The sequence below is a fragment of the Pteropus alecto genome, unplaced genomic scaffold, assembly GCF_000325575.1.
Source record: "Pteropus alecto unplaced genomic scaffold, ASM32557v1 scaffold164, whole genome shotgun sequence".
Lineage (NCBI taxonomy): Eukaryota > Metazoa > Chordata > Mammalia > Chiroptera > Pteropodidae > Pteropus > Pteropus alecto.
In genome coordinates this window covers 6,735,722-6,758,760 of record NW_006439568.1, presented here as the reverse complement: position 1 = coordinate 6,758,760, position 23,039 = coordinate 6,735,722, and the positions used below count along the sequence as shown (strand labels likewise).

Below are 23,039 nucleotides of genomic sequence, written 5' to 3'. Positions count from 1 at the left end.
CCAGGAGTCCCAGGGATCACAGGAAGTGTGGGACCACAAGGCGCCCTGGGACCTCCTGTGAGTATGCCACAGTAACCAGTCACTATGGTTGCCCAGTCATCCCTCTGGTTTACTTATGTGTTTATATTTATCTCTGTTGGTCAAAAGTGTTTATTCAGTCTTGGATGCTATGAGATTCCATACAGAGAAACAAAGAAGCTCGTAGGATAAAGATTAAGGTCAGACTGTGCATATGTCTTGGCTAAAGACAGATGGTCCCAATAGGGAATAATTAGTTACACTTCTGCTTATATATATTTCCATGGTTTGTTATTTCATATTTGACTAAGTAAAATCCATGTCATCTTCATAGGAATTGGGTACAGTAACTGTGTGTTAATTAGATGTGTCTCGAGAAACTCAAGGGTTAGCGAGAATGGCAGTAGGTTTATCTTTTCTAAGTTCTCCAAGAAAGACATAATTTTCCATTAAAACACACTCGACACAAGCAAATAGTCGTGTTTAAATAAAAGCGCAGTGAATGAAACTAATTACCTCCTACTTTGTGCTTCTAATCTCTAACATTGGTGTTTAATTGTGATCACTGGGAGTGGGAGGGGAGAATGGGTGAGAAACCAGTGAGAACATCTGGGTCTGTTTTCTCATCTGTAAAACAAGGCAGTTCCATTACATGGCCCCCAAAGCCACATTTGGCATCTTCTATGACTCATAAGTTGTCCCTTCTAGGTGTAGGTCTTAGCATTCTCCTATTGTCTATGATTAATGACGTCCGTATCCATAAACCGAAGTGGTTGAGATGGATAAATGTTTGCACGACCACAGACATGCTAAGAATCTGAACGGTGAAGGAAAGAGAGGGCAACGAATTAGATTTCTACTGCTGTTGTAACAAAGTAGCTCAGTCTCAGTGGCTTAAAACAACACAAATGTATTATCTTAAAGTCCTGTGGGTTGGAAGTCTGACGCGGGTCTCACGGGGTTAAAATCAAGGTGTCGATGTTTCCTTCCTGCAGGTTCTAGGGAGGAATCTATTTCCCCGCCTTTTCTAGCTTCTGTAGACTTCCCACATACCTTGGCTCACGGCCCGCTTCTGTCTTCGGAGCCAGCAGTGTTACATCTCTCTGAGCATTCTTCCAGTCCCGTCTCTCTCTGAACACAGCCAGAAAGGTTCTCTGCTTTTAAGGACCTATGTGATTGCATTTGGGCTGCCCAGATAGCCCTAGATAATCACCATACATAACCCAAGATCCTTAACTAAGTCACATTTGCAAAATCGTTTTTGCCACATAAGGTAATACAGTCACAGATTCTGAGATTAGAGTATGAACACTTTAGGGCGGGGAGGGGCTTTTCTAGCTACCAGAGTGAATAAGACATTACAGAAACATTGATTCTTATTCAGAAAGATACTCTCTCCTTCTAGTGATCCAGTCATGTTACTCTTTATTTCTGAAACTCATTCCCATAAAATCATTTCAGCCTCAGAGTTCTTTTCTAAGCTATGATTCACATGACGCATGTGCGATACACAAACACACACAAGATATGAAAATAAAAAATGTCTCCAGATTTCAGCAAACACATCCTAATTTGCACACCCAAATAAATGCCCTCCTTAGCAGTCATCTACTTATTCTAAGTACATTGCCATTGCTCAAAACACATTTAGATCTCTTTTCAAATCAAGATGACAGTGAGTCACAAAAAAAATAAATTGCTTTATTTTCACGTCTTTTTTTTTTTATCCAAAATGATATCACCTAGTATGATCAAGCACACAGAAACATATACTGACACCCTCGCGTGAGCACATGTGCACACACACACACACATACACACATGCCCCTTTCACTGAAAACTTATCCGCTCACTTGATTCTGGGCTACTTCTCACCAGAAAAGAAATTTGAAAATATTATCTCTGCTACCAAGCTTTAGTCTGCTTTTCTAAATGTGCTCCTGGGAACAAGAGTTCCCAAGTATGCCAGCAGGGCTCAGAGAGCAAGGGCTTCTGGTTAAGAGTATCCAGAGACAGTGTGGACTAAATCCGCTTCTCAGAAAGCCAAGAGCGATTTTAGGACATCAAAGGCATTTGAGGCATCGTGAAGTGAAACGAGAAGAAAAAGCAAAGAACTGGTTTAATTTGGTTAGACAACAAACAAGTGTATTGGTGTGTGAAGTGACTTTGTGCGTGGCACCCTTACTGACATCTCCTAGAACTGGCTTCTCTTAAACCAAGCTGGGTTGATCCTAAGCCACCAGGGATGGGATAGGAAAGAAGAGCGGACTCTGGGGACTTCAGGAGAGGACAATGGGGTGGACGAGGGGTGGAGTTAGTCATGGGACACATTAGAGAAAGAGAACCCCGCCCTGCTCATCCACCTGGCCATTTGTAACTCTGAGCAGACTCTAAATATGGAGCATACAGAGAAGCCAGCAAACTTTTTTTTTTTTCCAGAAATGAAACACTTGCTAATAATATTATCTTTGATTGCTACAAATCAAAAAGGGCCCTTGATGGTGGCACTTTTATCGGAGGCAGAAATCATTTTGTCTGGTTTCATAGACACTGGGCGGGAAAGCCACGGCAAGCTTTGGGTATCCTCTCTGCACTGTCCAGCCCAGACTTTTCCCTGGGTTTTGGGCCCTGAGCAACCAGATGCCTGCTGGCTGCCAGACTTGCAAGACCAGTAAGGCAGGCTCGGTGTCATGGTGTTAAGGCCTCGATTGTTTTCCCATGGATGTCTGTCTAGGAAGGCCGGAGAGAAAGAGACCAAGAAAGACAGACTGCTTCACTGAGAATATCAACGTGCTTCCTATGAGCTGGTTCCAGGAACACTGGCTTTCATGCCCCCGGCCTTCAGCTGCTGGGTGTTGCTCCCGGGGCGGAATGTGCACCGCTGCTTCTGTGGTCAGAATTCCTACCTGAGGTGTAAGTGCAGGCTAAAATACAGTGCCTCCCTGCAGGGGAGCCGATGGTGATGAAGCACATGGAAGAAGGGGCCATGCGTTTAGTTTGAAATCAATATAGGCAGTAGGTCCAGTGCTACATCATTTAAAGATCACTGCATTAGAAATGGGCACACCTAGGTTCTAGATGTGGCCCTGACGTGACTTAAACTGTGTGAGCTGCATCACTTGAGCAATGTACCTAGCCTCTCAGGATGCCCGTTTCCTAATTCATTCATTCAAAGATACCAACTGGGTAGCCACAATATGTACAAGATATATGAGAGAAAGGGTTTCTGAGGAGTACAAATGACTTCCAAGATATTTTTCGACATTTGTGGACCATCTAGAGAGAATGATGTGTTTTTTTTTTATATAAACTATAAAAAAAGTCAGAAAGTGAGAAATGCCTTAAGGGAAAGACGAGGAAGTTGCTATGAAAGGTCCATTGAAAGAGACAGAGAAAGACAGAGTGGGAGATGTCCTCCTGGGCTGGGGGGTGGGGGCAGCAGCCCCCGAGGAGCCAGTATTTCAGTGGGATCTTGCAAGATGGGTGTGACTTCCACCCACCAAGATAGGGGGTAGACGTAAAGCCAACCCAAGTTCCCCCCTCTCTTTTGTACATTTTAATATTTTTCATCTCTTTTCTCTTGCCTCCTCGCCACTGCCACAATTTCGTTTCAGGCCCTCTTCATTCCTCACCAAGATTATTATCACAGGAAACTCCAACTGGCCCTCTTGCCTCTGCCCCACCCGTGCTCTGGTCCATTCCCCAGCTGCCAGGTCTTTGTAGTGCCACTCCGATATATCATTCCCTGGCTCAGATCTCCTCACTGGATCCCTGTCACCAGAGGATGGGTCCCAAACATATAGCCAGGTATACGTGGCCCTTCCCAACAATCAGCCCTTACTTTCCCTTCCAACTTGATCTCATATCATCCCTTCACTTGTCCTTGAGTCACCTCAAATTATTTAAAGCTCCCCCGACATATGCCATACTCTTCTACGTTTTGGGGGGTATTTTTTTGTGTTGTTTTTGTTTTTGTTTTGCCTTCTGGGATGCTCTTTCATTTGTCTGGGCTGCTTTCTCCTCCTTTCTCTACCTGGTGACCTCCTGGCTATTCTCTGTTTAAAACCGCACACTTCCTGTCTGAGGCCACCGTCACCTCTTCAGCTGTCAGTATCCATCTTTCCACTAAAATGATAGTTCTTTGAGGGCAGAAATTTTATCATACTCTTGTTTTTATTCCTAGATCCTACCTCAGTTTCATAGAGGGTGCTTAAAAAGTATTTGTTTAAAGAAAGAAAGAATGAGAGTATGTTTACATTCCAGTTAGGCTGATGTTCAGGGGAGGGAGTGTTGAAAGATTATTCGTACAGATTGGAGGTCAGATCATGGAATACCTTTGGAGTTGAGGTAGGATGTTTTGATTTTAGTTAACAGACATCTTTAATATGTGGGACTTGGACCATGAAATTATTCCTCTTCCCTTTAGCACTAAAATTCTGCGAATCTATGAATGTAGCTACTGTAGTTTCTTTTCTTTACATTTCAAGTGTTCCTGAAATTAAAGGAAAATGTGCCACTTTTTCTGGCCTCCATCTGCGTGGAAGATGTATTTTCCCTCAAAGCTTACTTTTGTGGGGTTATGGGCCTTCATTTGCTCAGGAATTTTTATTTTGTTTTTGTTTTACTTTGCAAAAATCAAAGGAAAGATGTCAGAGAAGTTGGAATAAAACTAAATTCTTACCATACAGATACTTCACTAAATGGATATTTCACTGAAGCTGCCTAGCTGTTCTTAATAACAAGCATCGTGAGGCTGAATTTGAAGAATTTCAGGCCTAAATAAACATACCCGCCCTATGTCCCAGAAGGTGCTGACAGCTGATGCTGCTACTTCCCTGATCACTCAGATTGGCACTAGAATTTCTGTTTCTAAGATTCAAATAAACCCATTTCATCAATGATAGCTGGCAATGGAAATGTCAGGTCGTATGTTGGTTCAGAAATAAAAATACTCAAGAGAAAATGGATTTTAAGAAAGGACTCAAGTTAAAACCTAATTCTGAATAACTGGAGTTAGGTTGGAGGGATGTATGTTTGCTTTTTGATTATTATTTACTTATGAAAGATGTCATCTCCACTGGAATAGAAGTTAGTTATTGGCTACTGAGTTTGCTGAGCAGTGTTCTCTCTCATGGCAGCAGAGGCAGGTATGGGGGAGCGCATGAATTTGAGAGGCAGGCTGATTGGGTTTAGGTCCCAACTTTTCCATTTTCTTGTTGTGTGACTTTGGACAAGTTGTTTAACCTTTACTTTTCTTATATGTAAAACAGGAATAATATCTTATTACTTTTCATACCTGTAAAATAGGAATAATATCTCATGGGGTTGTTATAAAAAATAAATGAGGTTATCTTGGAGGAATCTTATAAGGATTACATGAGTTAATCTTATAGGGCTGTTCTAAGGGTTAAATGAGTTAATGAGCCAAAACCAGTATTTGGGACATAGTAAAAGCCGCTTACGTATGAACGATTAGTATTTAAAGTTTCTTAATATATTTAAAATGTGAGATATTTACTTATTTCATATTTGTTTGCTGATTTTTGTTTTACACCTGAAGCTGGAAAAGCTGTTTCCATTTGGGTTTCTTTCATGGTGACATAAGTAGCTCTTTTGTCCAATTGGACCTACCAGAGGACATCACTGTGTCTTGAGGAACTTGTCCATTTGTGAAGCCTGAAGAAGTGAAGGAAGAGGACATGGCCATTACATTTATTTTCCAAAAGAATGGGGAATGGGGGATGGTTGCCTCATAAATCTGATTTTTGCAAAAAGTTTTATAATGAAAGTTGGGTACTTTTTTAATAGAATCAACTCTTTTTCTAATACTCTAGATACCCAGTGCCTGAGAGTGTCTTTAATATGTTTTTAAATCAAGACAGTTAAATGAAGCACAGATTGGCTTTCATCCAGACCTGAAGTGAAATTCAGCCATTTACTCATTCAGTTAACACATATTTTAGAGCGCCTGACATGTCCCAAACATAGTCCTAGGAACTGGGAATACAGATCACAAATAGTGAAGATCTTTCTTTGTAGAGGTTGAGATACTTCTTGCAAATCCAGCTTTGGTGTTTTTCACTGATTTCTGTTACTTGCGTTACCTCATTCCAAATAATGACTGCATTGTGAGATACTAGCCTGTTAGCCTTACAAGGGACCTCAGAGATCATTTAATTGAATGGCCTCATCTTACAGAAAAACTCAGAACATTTAAGTGGCTTGCAGATATCATGTGTTATATTTTTTCTCAAAACATCAATATGTAAATTTTCAAACACACACAAAATTGAAATAATTTAGTATGAAGACCCATATGCCAACCCTAAGATTCTACCATTATGTGTATGACTGTGTGTATATTTTTTAAGAAAGTTCTGTTGGGCTTCATTGATTATTGATCTCATATGTAATATTAGAAAATTATCTTACAACACACTAAAGGGTAGATTTATACTTCTAGTTGAAGTCAGTTAATATTTTCCTTTCATTTTATTAATAAAACAAAAGGAAACGAGGCCAGAAGAAGAAGATGACAGTCCTAGTTTATAATAAATATTTCAATTTAATATTGGACTTAATTGAATGTTCGAGTGACTCTTTTGTACAAGAAACAGGCTAGGTGGTTTTGAAAATATAAAGTAAGATAAGGTATGGTCCCCAGTGTTAGAGATTTTATCATTCACATAAGGAAAAGAGAAATCCATGCATTGACTTATAAAGGTATACAACAGTGAAAATTTAGTGTCAAATAACTGATATTCCAACTAAATACTGTATTAGAATATTCCACTGTCGATCCTTTAGAAGATATATTCTTAATACCTTTCTCACATTTCACATGTTTTCATACACCAAGTAGACTAGGTCTGTGGGAATAAGAAATTGTAATTTTGAAGAGTAGGAGACAGAGAGGTTGGGGCTAAATAACCAGACTTTGAATTCGAGGACTTTGACTTTGTCACCCCTGAGTGATTTCGAATAGAAGAAGAGCTACCATCAGTCAGTAGTCACTGAGCTTTCTGAGTTGTGCGCTGGTGGTATCTGAGAAAGATGAAACTAGTGATTGTGTGGAGGACGAACTGGAAGGGAGGTCATTAGCTGGTTAGGGAGGTTAGTTAGAAGGAAGAAGCAGATGTGAGAAGGCGAGGATAGAGTGATGGAATAAAAGGGATGGATGTAAGAGGAATTGCAATGCAAAAATGTGTGTGTGTGTGTGTGTGTGTGAACAGACATGTGAGAGGCAAGGGAAGGGAGAAGAAAAGAAAGAATCAATGGTGGGCTCGAGCTGGCTCATACCTGCTCAGGAGGGCCGACTGCGTGCTTCTCTGCCCTTCTCAGGTCCATCTTCAGTAACAGCGCATTTGCAGCTTGAAATCAGCTACTGTAGAAGTATTTACACCTCCAGTAGCAGCAAGCACTACAAGCCAGGGCATTTTATTTTTCCAGAGAGTCAGTTTACCTGCACACCATGGGGTGAACCCAGAATTTTGTGTTTGGGTGACTGTTAACCGAATAGAGATTTTGGAGAAGATGCCGAGATTGTAGTAACAGCTGGGAACAGTCTGACAATGTGGCAGATTCTATCTCTAAGTGCCATCGCTATCCTTTTGGTAGAGACCGTAAAAGTGTTGTTTAGTGAATTTATTACACTACCTCAGAGTTGAACCAAAAAGATGAAATCTTTCTGAAGACACGTTTTGCATTATAAGTGTAATTTCATTGCAGAAACATGGAAAACACCGTTGTTCCTTCAGTAAAATATTTTATGGTAATAGTAAAGTTTCTTAGGGGTCAAAGAGTAGCTAAGCACAAAACAAAGTAATAATTCACCTGAATTCACGTTCACAGGGGCTCCCATGATTAAAGAGAGAATCATGTGCTCTTAGTCTGGATGAGAAGCAGAGTAAGGATGTAGGAGTTCACAGACCTCATCTCTTACTTGAACTTTTAGGTTGGAAGATCTTTTCCAAATAGATCTTTGAGAACTATTATTCAAAAAATTGAAACAGGTTAGCTTTTCAGCAGAGATTAATGAGACACATAATGAAGATTCAGTAGAGTACAATTCAGAGAGTGGTGTTCAGTGCGGAAAGGTGTGAACAACCTATTCAGTGAAACTATGTCTTACAAAGCAGTGTTGCTGCATGATCCCAATTTCATATTAAAACATACTGTCTATGCATTAAAAGGCTGGAGGAGTCCTGTATTTAAAAAAACTGTTTCAGTTTGGTGGGGTTACCAGTCCCTGTTTATATCTGTCACGTGTGTGTTTACTGCAGAATTACTAGAGCTAAGAAAAATGTTGTAATGAGATGCACTATCCCTATGCTTGGCTGAGTGCAGTGTTACAAGTAACTTGACAATTTAAAATTTTACAGGGTGTCCCAGGGGCAAAAGGAGAGCGAGGAGAACGAGTAAGTATCCTGCCTGGCTCCTGCTAGCCAGCTAGTTGTACACAGTTCGTTGCATAAGCCTGATGATGACCATGTCCTGTCATGATTATTCAGTGCTCTTAAAACATTCCTTCTCTCTCCACTCCCTCTTCAACTCATTGGACCTTGAGCCCATTTTCAAATGGAAAACACCCTGTGAGTTGGAAGTCAGGAGAGCTGATTCCTAGTTGCAGATCTGCTTACCATCCAGCTAGGTGACCTTAGGTCTGTTTCTTTAAGGAGAAATGGAGAGAATCAAACTCATCTAACTCACAAAGTGAATTTGATGAAGAAATTATAGAATGGATGTGAAAAGGCTTCAGACGAGTAAAAGCTCTATACAAATGCCAAGGAGAGAGTGGGACTCATGTTTTTCCAATATTGGCACCCAGAAAGACAATAGCAGGCATGGAATCGAGGAGCTGGCTGCGAAACTCAAATCAGCTTATTTGGGGGACCTTATCTCTCCTTTGAGAAATTCTACAGCTGCTAAAATAATTGTGCTGTTGGCTATAGTAGAAACAGCAGTGACCTTGGGCTCATCCAATTACCTCTGTGGAAACTCGGGCAATGTGTTTAACTCTGTCTATAAAATGGGTTTAACACCTTTCTTCTGAGTTGTCATTCGTATTAAGTAAGCCACTGCTTGAGAAAGCGCTGCATTTTATAAGCTCTAAAGAGCTATAAATGAGGCATTAAATGTGTGTGTGCGTGTGTGTGTGTGTGTGTAGAGAGAGAGAGAGATTTATTTCTACATACACACACACACACACACACACACACGGGTTTATTTCAAAACTATTAAATTTTTTAAACTCTGGGACAGAAAATGCTTTCTTGAGCTTTTTAAGTTAATAAAGTCTCTCAAGAACCTTGCGCCATGAGTGCTAAATTGCTTACTTCTTCTCTGCGTGCACCATGGCGGGCAATCCTACCTGTTGCCAGAAGCAGGAGCCCAGGTGAGAGCAGTGAGTCCCGTCAGATCTCCATCTTGGAAGTCCTGCCGCATGTCTGGGCTTGTGGCTGAGTCAGTTTGCTTTTTTTTCTCATCCAGGGTGACCTGCAGTCTCAAGCCATGGTGAGAGCGGTGGCACGCCAGGTGTGCGAACAGCTCATCCAGAGTAAGCGCATTATAGTTAGAGACGTTTTCTGTTACTTGTCCAGATGGAATTTTGCCTTTTCCATGAGTGTAATGACTAAGGAGAATACCTCTAAAGCTCTTTCTTGTTGTAGACACATAAGCTTCACAGATGGCCATCGCTAAGCCATCTAAGAGAAGTTACAGATTAGATTTATTTCTACATCGATGGTGCAGATGTCAAATTCCTCCGTGTCATCAGTCCAAGAGCTCTCTGTTATCCAGATAGATTTAATTTGGCTTCCCAGATCAAATCTTACTCTTTCCTCATCTCGCCAAATTAATAGATTTTTTTTTTTCTTAAATACTCAGCGGTTGAAAAATGCCAGACTAAGGCATCAGAAACTACCTTTGAAAAGGTGATTCGCAGTGTTGAATTTCTATTAACTCACTAGATTTAAATCAATATCTCCTTCTTATCCATTTCTTTTGGTTAGCCCAAGGTCCCTTCCTTTATTCTTTAAGATTTATGCCAAAATATACATATACACACACCACACACACACACACATACAGAGTCTTCATGAGATATTTGATATGATACTTGTGCTTCTTGCTAAAAATCACATCAGAACACACTTGATATGACACCTATCGCATTTTTTTCTTTTCATTTTAAACTTGAACTTTTCCAGAGTCCAGTATTTCAATTACAGATTCCTGCTCGTTCATTTATCACCCATCTATTTTGTACATTTCCCTCCTGGCAACTACCTATATATTTTGTCTCAATAATCTAACCAGAGTTATTAACATAGGCCATTCTCTTTGCCAGTAATTTGTTCAGTCTCAGGAAGATCTGAGGCCAAGTAGAGATGAAATATTCCTCTCGAAGCCCGCCAGCTCTGGCCTAACTCTACCCTCCACTCCACACCATTGTGTCCTCTGCCTCCAGGGGTGACATTACCTGAGTGGCTGCCTTAACAGCTTTTGATCTAACCCAGGAAAGTTTGGGAGTCCTGTAAGTGTCCCAGGAGGCCCTATGGACTGGGTTCAAAAGTCCATCTGTGGGAGATAAACCCAGAACCCACCCCTGGGGAAAGCATGGAATAAAGGTCAGCATGAGCTTGAGAGATTTTTCATTAAGACAAAAAATCTCGGGGCAAATGACTGCAAAGCTGCCATCTTCAGACACAGTAGTAATGCTCCCTGTATTCTCACTTTATTTCGTTTTCTGTTTTATTTTGCCCAAACTAAATGTGAGTGGAAGAGAGAATTTACCCACTAAATGAAACTGTTCGAGTTCAACGACAAAATAAGATTCTCAAAAACACAATAAATTGTAAAAGGGAAATTGAACATTAAGTAGAATATGTCAACAGCTAGCCTGTATCTTGGATTATTTTGTAGGTTTCTCACTTAAAGTATTCAATGTAAATGAGCAGATAATTAGTTTAAGGAAACCTAATGGTTAAAGCCTAACATGACTCACTGACCACGGTATGTGGAAGATTTCACAATAGTTGCTGTCTTATTCTGCTATGGAGTGAAAATCTCGTATAAATGTATGATTATTTAAAACGTGCCCCCAAAAGGTGAGAGTTCAAAACAGAGTTTTTTCCCTCAGGAATTCTCAGATTCTTGTGGATGACTTCTAGGAAATGGAAGCCAGCGAGAGGTTATCCAAAAAAGTTGAAATGGGTCTGTGAAATCGGGAGGCCCCTCCTGTCCATGCAGGTGTGAGAGAAAGTCGTAGAAGAGATTATGTGCTACTTTATGAACTAACCTACCCAGAGGCTGTGTTTTTGGCACCTCAGCCACCTTCCCACTCTCTACTTCAGATTTCTCTGGGCTTCTTCCTTCATTCTTCACGTTCCTTTTCAGAACTGGATTTATCAGTTAGCATATAATTCCTCACAAACTCAGTTCTCTGGTATTTAGTCCAGAGCTGATCAGAAGAATCATGCTAAGAAAAGTTACATAGGAAACTGTGAGGTTAAAGTGATGACAGTCAAAGGAGGGATAAAGGACATCCCTCTGGTCAAAAGAGGAAGCTGAAAAAGTAGCTGTAGAAATTCTGGCCCCACCCAACATTGATGGACATGTCTACCGATGGGCCCAAGTCACCCGGAAGCCAATTCTAGTTACAGTCATGGGCTTACGCTTAAGAATGTTTCAATATATTTTAGAAAGAATCCCTCTAAAAATGATTACTCATCTCTATTTAAGTTTGAATGTTTGAGAAGGGGTAAGTAACAATTATTAAGAAAATTCACTTACATGGGAAAAACCTTGCCTCTTGATGATGCTAGGGTAAAAATGAGGCACTATGGTATCAAGTACTTTGTACTTCTAAGTATTAAAATACATTCTTCCAGGCATAACTGAGTTAAGTGACGATGGAAGAGAGAGCCAGATTTTTTAAAAAATAAAGCTAGTGGGAGTTTCTACAGCCGGGACCCAAGTAAAGATTTCTGCAAAAAGGCTTGGCAACAAAACGATACGTTGAAACAGAGCACTTCTCTGGTGATTTGTGAGCAACAGGGTGGAGAAGACTTTGCGGGTTGGAAAAAAGACAATTTGGGGAGGGAGCAGTTGCTAGAGAAGAGGGGCAGCTGGGTGAGGGTCTAGGGGTCAGGTAAATTCTGGGGGGGTGAAGATAAAATTTATGACTTCTGTACAGTGATGTTTACTGAGATTCTGACATGAGCTGTGGAATTCCAAACACATGAGATGCAACTTGAATATAATCCAGCTGTGTGTATCAGCCAATGCAAAATGTAAAAACCTTCAAGTTGGAAATCGACATATCTCAGAGGGGTGTGCTTTCCCCTTTGATGGGTGTCTAACAGAATTGTTCGGAGCCTTGACACATACTAGCTCGTCCTTCCTTTGTGTGATGATTGAATGCTGCCTTTGTGCTTTGCGTCTCAGGTCACATGTCCAGGTACACAGCCATTCTCAACCAGATTCCCAGCCATTCCTCGTCAGTCCGGACCATCCAAGGGCCTCCTGGGGAGCCTGGGAGACCAGGCTCACCTGGAACCCCTGGTGAACAAGGACCCCCAGGTACCCCAGGCTTCCCAGGAAATGCAGGCGTGCCAGGAACCCCGGGAGAACGAGGTAAGTGGGGCGATGAAGCAGAGCATAACGGTGGTGCTTATACGATGATAAAGTCCAAAATAATAGACCCGAATTAATTCTGCACTATCTATTCTTCAGCTTATTTATCCCCAAGGCTGAGAAAACTGAGTAATCTACAAAGCGTTTATCAAGAGCCACATTTGCTTGTATGAAAAAGGAGGATCAGAACCCTCAACTCACCTCATAAAAGGCTTTCGAATTAATGAGAGAAACATGTCTCCTCTAAATGGAGGAATTAAGAAAAACGTCCCTTCCCGGTGGAAGAATCGGAAAATGATGCCTCTTCTGGACATATGTGGCATCACACATACTGCATGGCAGTCAGAGAGCTCACTTCTTAGGTCTGGTGCTTTTTTTGTGCAGTGCCCATACTGGGCAACAGTCAGAGGCAGCTCTGAAGTGAGTCATGAGCTATATTGACATATGATTCACATATGCCTGTGTGGAACGTGCCAGCTCTAAACTTCAAATTAAATTCTGTTTGTGGCTCATCTTCCTATAATATGAGGCAGCATTTTATTTAATAATTTAAAAGGGCCGATGTTTTATATTTCCTGCTAAAGTTCCTTTGAAACAGAGATCCTACTTAGTCTTTTCTTCTACGCTTTATAGATCTTAGAAGTATTGTAGAATACGATAATAAGACACTTTGATAGAATTTCACCGAGTTCTGTAACTGACCAAGATCTCTCACTCCAGAAGTAGATCAAAGAAATGTGAGAAACTGGGGCTGAGTATTAACCACAAAGAAAATGATGGGAGAAGAGACAACTAATAAAACTATTTTTTAAGAATTTACAGAATGTAGATCTGAGGAAAAGCATATGATTACCTGTCTGCTCTGTGAGTCATGTGGCTGTTGTGAGATGGGTAGGATATATTTCTTTTAAAATCTGGATGTAAAATGCAGATTACATAGATCGTATTTTACATTCTGTCTCGATCCACACCAACGGGCCGAGTGCATTTCTGCCTCATCATTTTTGTGCCTATTGTTCTTCCTTTGGAGACGTCCTTTCCCTTCTCATCTTACGTGCATCTTACTCTTAGTTCAAGGCTCAGCTTAATCCCTGTCTCATGCATGAAATTTTTGTTGATCGCTTCAGACCACAAATGTCTCCACCCCCTGAACCCCTGACTGTCTGTTCTACCCATTTTAGCACCAGCAGGTGTTAGTGAATAGCTAGTTTGCTGGGAGCAGGAATCAGGTCTGCACTGCTTTGCACATAATAGGTACTCACTAGGTAATTATTGCTTTGACTATGACCCAGCTCTGATTTTCTTTTCTGAAGGTTTTCCTTTACCAGGGCACTACTAAATCAGCAGATGTAGAGAAAGGCATAATTTCCTTGCAGGACACCAAAGATCTGGCAGCCAGGAGGTGGCCACTTCTGTCAGCAGGGCACCTCTAATGGTGTTGGTGATGGATCAGCTGTGACTCCGGGAGCATGGAGCCAGCACTTGAGTCACTTACAGCAAGTCACAAGTTGTCTTTGTTCTTTTTGTAAGTCCTTCCTTGTTCTTGCCAGGCTGAGTCTTTCTTGTTCTGCAAGAACACTTGAATGCTTAGACCAGAAGATCACCTAGGAGTTCTCAAACAGTGGCCCAGAGAATCTTTGAAATAAGAATTTCCGTGATACAATTTTCTTACACACACACACACACACACACACACACACACACGTGTAGATATTCCTAAAGAATATAGTGGACAAGCAAAATCCTGAATTTCACAAATACATGGAGGATGACAAAAACACACACACACACACACACACATATACATGTGTAGATATTCCTAAAGAATATAGTGGGCAAGCAAAATCCTGAATTTCACAAATACATGGAGGATGACAAAAAGTGAGATGCTCTTTGAGCCTGAGGGAAGGTGATTTTATTTGATCACCAGTTGAGGGGTGTGGTTAAGGCCCACATCCCAAAAGTTTTAGATCAGAGGAACCATACAGCTAATGATTTTCATGTTTAAATGGCATATCCATAATGGCTGGAATTTATATCTGGTTTATTTTGTACAGTAAATCAGCAAATATTTATTGAATGCAGGACTTATGTAAGGCTTTTGGCTTGGCAGCGTGTAAGAGAATGTTATTATTATGACTTTCGGTTTTAGGCACCAAATGTATCTGCCAATATTGTGCTCAGTCCAATATACACATGTTCTCATTTGGATAAAATAAGAGGTGTGGTTTGGACAAGGAATACGAAGCATTACTGAATGTTCAGGCTGGGAGATGGTACATGCTAAGGGAGTTATATAGGAAGTAAACGTTATCAAAACTTAGAAGAAGACATCACTGTGGCCTTTGATAAAAAAGGGCACTGGCATTTATTAAGTAACTATTTGATAAACTGTCAGTTGCTTAGCAAATTATTAATGCTCATAAAAACCTTATGGATCAGTATTAGCCTTATTTTCAGGTGAGGGGACCGAGGCTCAGCTAGATTGTCAATTGTCCAGGGTCGCTCAGTGGAACAATAAGGGAGCAGAATTCAAATCCAGATGTGTATGATCCCAGAATACCTGTGCTTGCTCCACTCTGCCACGAATTCATTGCTTAGAGGGGGCTTCACAGAGGAGAGGCCAGAACTGCACAAGGTCTGGCAAACCCTGTTTCGTGATGGCTCCGAATAACCACACTTCCAAACATGGGAACTGCTGGACTGATCAGAATGTCTGAGCGGGCTGTGGTTGTACGGCTTGCAAGCCCCTTGTGCACTTTGTTCTGCTGTGTTTGGATAGTTGTGGGACATCCATGACCTGGCAAAGGACCAGCTTGGAGATGAAGCCGGGTGATCAGTTGGATAAATATAAATGTGATAAAAACATTTCCCATGGTTTCACATTTTGGCACTTGATGATTCTTCTAAGATTCAAGCATGTGCCCAGGCTATATAAGAGTCCAAGTATGGAAATTACCTATAGAGAAACTGGTCATGAATCCAGCAATTCGAGAGTATACCTGTAGAAGTTATATTTCTATTGTAGTATCTCACTCTGGGGGCAAGTAGGGGAGAAACCTGGAACAAGGCAATTCAATCTTGTTTTACTTCTGCTATCTTAAAAGAGAAACCGTTTTCACTTTACTAGTTGTGATGCTGCTTTAACTGGAAACAGCACGACAAGATGGAAAGAACAGGGTTTGGGACATCCATCATACAAGAGTTAAGATCCTAGCTTAGCCACATACCTGCTATATAATTTTGGCTGCTTGATCTTACAACTTAATCTTCCTGGGTCTTCATTCATTCATCTAACAAGCATTTACTGAGCATCTACTACCTGCTGGGCATGGTGCTAGGCGTTAAGGACATAGTGCTAAACAGAGCATACATTTCCAGTCTTTCATGTGCCTAGCATGGAGACAGATATTGAACAAAAGATGCATGAGTAGTTTAATTTCAGTTGTTATAAATGCTGTGAAAAAATTCAGGATGCTCTACAAGCATGGCAGAGTAGACTCTGACTTACTCTGTCAAGTTAGCGATGTTTCAGCTGAGACCTAAAAGCTTAAGAGTTTGGCATAATAGTAAAAGAGTCAGAGGAGAGCACTCTAGACAGAGATGGCATAGCATGTGCAGGGGTCCTGAGGTGGGGAAGGGCTAAACCTTTAAAACTTCTCAACCCTAGCAAACATATTGTATCCTTTTGTGACAAATAATTTGCAACATCTTTTATTGTTCTAAAACAAAGTTCATAGATAATAGATATAACCTATCTTTACACACAATTTTAAAAAACTAGAGTGCCCTCTAGTGTAATATAATACAGAAAACGGGAAGTAATTTATACTCAATTTATGCCAATATGTAAATTCTCAGCATGACTGTATTGGAAGCATAATGAAGAAGTCGGACTCTACTTATATTTAATAATTACTGAGAATGCAACAGCTACAAATTCAGGCTGATATGGTTGAGCTTTATCGATTACTTAATCTTTCTGCATTTGTCTCTATTGTGTTCACGGTGAAGATCTACTCAGATAGCAAATACATCATTGGCATTATGCAAATAAATGTACATTACCTTCTCCTCCTTTTTAAGGTACATGTTCCTAGCTTAACAGATCTCTTGGTTTTCCATTATATTTCTTTTTCCTACGAAAACCTTCTCCAGAGGAGCCTTCCATGAATTCACAGTCACAGTGTCTTTCCCCGTGCCAGTGCCTGGGAAAAGTAGAGTGGAAATGGCTGGGAGGTGTCATTCAAAAATCTTTCTCCATTGGGACTAATTGATCCCTATAAATGTCCTTAGCACTTTACATTTACACTGTGGAATCAAATATTTTGGGTGCCAGGAGCTCTAGTCACGCCAATATTTTATTGAGGGTAGAAATAATAATCGTGTTGGAATGTCATCTGCAATTGAGAGAAAATTTCACATTTTGTTTGTTACTCAGATTAATTTTTTGTTGTTCTTTGAAGATGAAGTCCCGAGGGACTTTTGAGGCTGGGAAATTATTACCCTCGAGCTTTTCCTGCCACAGATGACCAGATTTCTAACAATTGAGTAAAGAAAGACAAGATTTAAGGATTAATTTGTACCAATTGTAAGGTTCAGTGGTTTACCTAAAAAAGATGGAGTTTGTTGTAGAAAATGAGAAAAGGGGACAGGAGAAAGATGAGAAGATGAATCATAACTGACCTCCCCCAAGCAACACAGGTAGAGAAATAATCAGCCATACTCTGGTTGCCGTAAGTCAGTGACAGTCCCTTTCAGAGACGTAGAAATGGCAGATGGGGCAGAGAAATGCTACGCACACACTAAAGCTGAATCTGAGTCCCTATTGCTCATGCTATGGTTTCACTTTGAATCAACAAGGCTGAGAAGTCTAGAGAGAAAGCTGGGTCCCAGAGTCATTTAAGAGAGAAGTAGGTTTCTAATGTTCAATATTTCTGTGGTTGAAAAAGCTGTTGGCACTGAAGATACATTTGGGAGAAAACTGGTCACAAATTCAAAATTAAAGCATAGCGGCTATGAGCCAGGAACGCCTCGATGGTAAGTGTCTGTGAAACTTCTTAATGACCCTTGTATCCTGGTTTATTCCTGGAAAAATTATCTTTATGGGTCAGATCAACCTGATTAAAGATAGAAGGCTGGAAGAGCTCCCATAAGAATTTGCTAATTGATGCTTAAATGTTTACAAGTCTTCCCTGTGATGTAGTGTTATAACTGATATTCAGTTCCATGAGACATAGTCTCTTCACTGCTGATGAAAATCTGCTGAAATACTTGTTTGCCTTCTTCCTCTTCTGGTTCCTCATCTTCTGTCTCTCATCTCCTGACAGGTGAACTCCAGAGAAATAGAGATAGAGTTTTCTCTTTTCTCACCCAATAATTATTTGGTAAAGTCCAATCTGAATGTCATTTGGAACAAGACCTTTCCCTGAAGGTTTGATGGATAGATTGAGTTTTGCTAATGTATGTTAACCTTAAGGCCTTGGCAATGAAGCTCTTTCTCTTTTTCTCTGTAGCCTCTTGTATTCCACAGGGATTTTTTTTTCCTATTGCAAAGTGACTCTTTACATTCCTGACTGCACAGAGAAGCTCTACGTGTTAGTGATCTAGTACTGTGTAGCAAATTATCCTAAAACTTAGTACTTTGAAACAACGAGACACATGTGACCATGGTTTTTATGGGCCAGGGATTTGGAGTGGTTTAGCTGGATAGTTCTGGCTCAGGGTCTTGCAGTCAAGATGTCAGGCAGGGATAGTCATCTGAAGGCTTGACTGGAGCTGGCAGATCTGCTTCCAAGGTGGCACACTCACTGTGCTGCTGGCAGGGGTCTCAGGCCCTCCCTGACTGCTCTGCTCACATTTAGCCTGAGAAGAGAGTGTTTCTCCATAGGGTGCTTGAATGTTCTTGGAGCGTAGTGGCTGCCTTCCTGAGACCAGGGGCCAAGAGACACAGGAGGGAGGAATTCACACTGCCTTTTTTGCCTGGTCCCAGACATCACAAGCTTTGACTTTTAGCATATTCTTTTAGAAGGGAGTCACTAAGCTCAGCCTACCCTCAAGCAGAGGGGAATTAGGCTATACATTTTGAAGAGAAGAGCATCACAGAATTTGTGAATATGTGTTTAATTACAGTCCTCTAAATTAAGTCAAGGCCCCTGGCCTTGCAGTGTAAACAGGGTGATGCGTTCATCCCTAAGAATGGTATTTGCAAGCAATCCAACTTCTAGGACACTGGTGAAAGCTTGGCTCACTCCCATCTGCCTGTTTTCACTATTTAAATGGGTATTTTCCTCTCCCCCCGCCTTTAAATTATTCAAATGCCAGATGTAGCTTTTTTAGAGGGAAATATAAGATATAGATTTAAGCACCTAGAAAGAGTAGCACCTACAGGAAAAATGTTTTTGTAGATCAAGTTTTTTTGGTGTGTTCCTGTTTCTGGAATTAATTACAGTCAGGATAAAATCACTTTCCAAATAAACACAAAGAATGATTTTTTTAAAAAGCAATTGACAAACTAAAATTATCATCATATTGTGTCCCTACCCTTTGTACTTAGTGGTCTATGACTATTTATAATAACAAAAGCTGTAACGTATTTTGTCTCCTTTTTCCATGAAAGCTAACATAATTGTTGCTGTAGCTTAAAATGTTTTGAAATCTTTAATTGGAGGTCTGCGTAGTAGGTCATAGCAGATTCTTTTTGCTGGATTTCAGGTGCTGTTTGGGGTGATGGGTATTGTGCTAGAAATACTGCTCAAGGTTGATACCACCTCAGTAGGATACCCTTGTGTGGTCCTGGTTCATATTTTTCAATCGGCTTCATTTCAAGCATATATCCTTTTCTCCAGCCAAACCGAACTGCTCAGTGTTCTCGGTATTAGTCAACTTTCGATGCATAACAAACCACAAAAATCTTGGTAGCATCAACAATAAATATGATTTCTCACCACATGTCTGTGGAAGGACAGGGGCCGCTCTGCTCTGCTGGGGTCCTGGCTGGACGGGGAATAGCTCCTTAGGGTACATTCTCCTTGTGGCAATGACAAAAACAAAATAGGGTCGTCCAACCCCCCAATCATATTTCAAGCCTCTGTTCATGTCATTGCCACTAATATCCCATTAGTCAAAGCGAGTCTCATGGCCAAGCCCAAGTCCAACGGGTAGGGAGACACATGAGCTCATAGCGTGAGAATGGACGTATAATTCTATTGTAAAGTGGTAAAGAATTTAGACCGCTAATTCAGTGTACCACGTTCTTCATACATGCCTTTTCCTTTCCTTCCACACTCAGTGCTGATCCCTGTTGTGTTCTGTTCGTATACTTTCTGGGGTGGGAGGGGATTTTCACATGCTCTTCCCACTCCCCAGAACCCTCTTCCTTCCTCTGGCTCATTCATTTTCAGACTTCAGAAACTCATTTCAAGAGTCACCTCTGCCAGACCACTCATTCTTCACCATGGTTCTTTGGCCCATGGGTTTGTTGTTGCTACGCTGCGTTATTCCAACTGGACTAGACCAAGTAAGAACTCCCCCATTCGTGCGCCTCTGTCCCCAGGTGCCTGCGTCCAGTCACAGCAGTTTCCCATTATCTTGTAATTATCGATATACTTGTCTTCCCCCTGGACTGTGAGTTCCTCGGATGGAGCGATGCCTTTCATCTCTACATCGCGCCTGAGGAGCCTCAGCAAATATTTGATAAATGAATAGATGGCTGACCTCTACCTCATTACTGTGGGAAACATACATTTAGCACTCAGGTAGAACATATTGTCTTGAATTCTCCTTTAGTGATTTCATTTCTGCTCATCCGATCTTACCAGCTCACCAAAGACCGTATTTAATGTCTCTTTTCCTTTTATTCCTCATAATACCTGAAATACGATAGTTATTTCATGAGTCATAAATGATTGATGCTGTTGATCACCGCCAGCTTTTTGGCTGCCATCTCTCATTCACCCTAGAGCCACGACATAAGCAGAAGTTCATGTGATTATAGTACGTCAATCCTAAGACATCCTGTTAATAGCCAAGTACTGCCAACTTGACAATGTCAGCATTTTCTTCAAATCATCATTGTATAAATTTAGCCAGAAAAGCAGGGTGAGATTTTTAAATAGGAGTTTTGGTTACACTGGGTAGGAAATGCATATAACATAGCAGATGCATTGGACATTTCCATGCCCAAATGTGGGTCTAATTTAGATGTTTGTGGTCAGAGATCAAAAGACCTCCTCCTGTATTGCCTCTGTGTGTGAGGGAGGAAAGGGAAGAGAGAAAGAAACTTCCTATTTTTAAATGGAGAAATGTACTTTGCCATTTTCTAAGTTTCTGACCTTGATCGTAAGCAAGTGAATTGGCAAGGTAACATGTACTCGTTTATATGATAAAACTACAAAAACCTAAAGTGTAAAATATTTCATTGTCTTGATTGTCATGTGATCAGTGTGTTCCTTTGACCACTGGGAAGACCACCGGGTAGAAATGTGATTCAACACGTTTTCCTCTGGCTTTTCCGTGGGACCAGCACCGTGTTTATCGGTGGCGTTAAGCTTCACAGGATTCCAGCCCACCTTAACTAATTGTATTGCTTAGTTGCACCAGCAGGGGTAGATCTAGGTTTTCTGGGGCCTGACGCTTAAACAGTTTGGAGTTAAAGAGTATGAAGTTACAAACAAAAAACGAGATAGTTATTGAAGGGGTCGCATGCTTGTCAGGGGCCGTATCCAGGCTCCTGAGTCTGACACACAAAGCTCGTCATGACCTGCCCTAGACTGGCCTCTTGTTCGGCCACTCCCCAACGCAGCTGCCAAGGCCATACCCAGCCGCTCCGCATTCCCCAGGCATGCCCTGTTCTTGCTCACCTGCAGGCTTCTGTGCATGCACTTACTTCCATCTGTTCTTTCTTTACGGGGCCAATGCCTGCTCTTCAAGACTCCAGGCGTCAGCTGTATTGGAAAGCCTTCTGCGATTCCCCACAGATACCTCAATTCTGTGCTCCATTATTTTGTTGTAGTTATTCTCATGCTGCACTATAGCTACTCATTAATTTGTCCGTTTTCCCTACTACTGCATGGCGGCTTGCCATAGGCAGGAAGGGCGCTTTTGCCTATGAATTCTCTGTGCCTGTTACTGGGACTGCGCTGGGCAGTTTGCTTTCAGTTTGCCCTTCTCTATCCTTTACCTGTGCTCGCTATGTTTTCAGACTCCCTTGCCCTGTGCTCCTGGGCAGATTCAAGCAGCAAGAAGCTTCGAGGGTCTGAAGAAGGGAAAAATCAAGACGTTTCTCCCCTCCCCCTCCCCCTGCCTCCTCTGTGGCTCCAGCTGTGGCTACAACCCTGTGTGGCTTCCACTTCCACTGGACAATTCCTCACCCTCCTTCTCGATCGTGTCAGAAGGCCCTAGATGCTGGGCTCCAGCCACTGCATTTCTTCCCATCATCCCTGTGCCCCTAGGATCAAGTGACAGTGGCTTCCTGCTGTTGCTGGTTTATGGGTTGCTCATTATCTTTATTTGGTTTCTTGGTCCTTTTATTACCCATGTAACCAAGTCTCTGTATTAAATTCCATCTGCCTGAAAGATCTAGAATGGTTTCTTTCCCTGGCTGAGCCCCAAATCACAGAGGCATACTAGTTGGCCCATTGTTTTATGAAAAAGGCAATAGGGAGAGGAACCTGTAGCAATATTTTGCAAAGTTTGTTTACATTTAAAGTGACCGTGTATTTTCCAGTTTTGGTGACCTTCGCCCAAAACGTGGAGTTGCACGTGCTGGCTCTAATCCTAGTCGAATTTGTAGAAATAGCAGAGACCAGGAGAATGCAAAACATACTTGTAGCATTGAGTCCGATTAATCTGCCATCTTGTAGCTGGGTACCTGGTCCAGTACCTTGCACCTAGTAGGCTTTCAAACATACGCCGGATGAAAAACAGACTCTACTTGCAATTCATTGCCAGCATTTCCCAGGCAACAGACAATATAATAACAAAGCTGTGACTTTTTGGTAGAATTACAATGAAAGCATTAACCAGGCCTTGCGTATCTGCCTGAGCATAAGTCCTGGTTATTGCTCACAGGGTCTGGGATCCAGACCGTGCTCCATGGAATAGCACGAGACTCCAGCCTCGTGTGCCTGGTTCAGTCCGGGGCACAGAAATGAGTAAAGTCTTCCCTTCTCAGAGGCCAACAGGCCAAAGAAAATAGGAAAGCAATAACCAAGGGCCAGATCTTGGGCATGTAGTCAGTGTGAGCAGGATAAATCCTCTGAAAATTGCCCCTAAGTCTTGCTCAAAGCAAAGGTCAAGGGTGTAAACCCAGGGAAATAAGCTGAGGAAATGTGATAACCACAGGGCTGATTTCTGAGTGTCAGGTCAGAGAAAATGTGCCGACT

General features: G+C 41.4%; 1 protein-coding gene across 1 annotated transcript in view; it reads left to right on the top strand.

Annotated features, from left to right (window-relative positions):
* Positions 1 to 23,039, top strand: part of COL14A1 (collagen type XIV alpha 1 chain) — a 196,094-nt gene that overhangs the window by 164,530 nt on the left and 8,525 nt on the right. Inside the window, 4 exon segments of the mRNA XM_015592952.1 lie at positions 5 to 57; positions 8,400 to 8,435; positions 9,508 to 9,574; positions 12,466 to 12,654. Coding sequence (XP_015448438.1) covers positions 5 to 57; positions 8,400 to 8,435; positions 9,508 to 9,574; positions 12,466 to 12,654 — 345 coding nt within the window.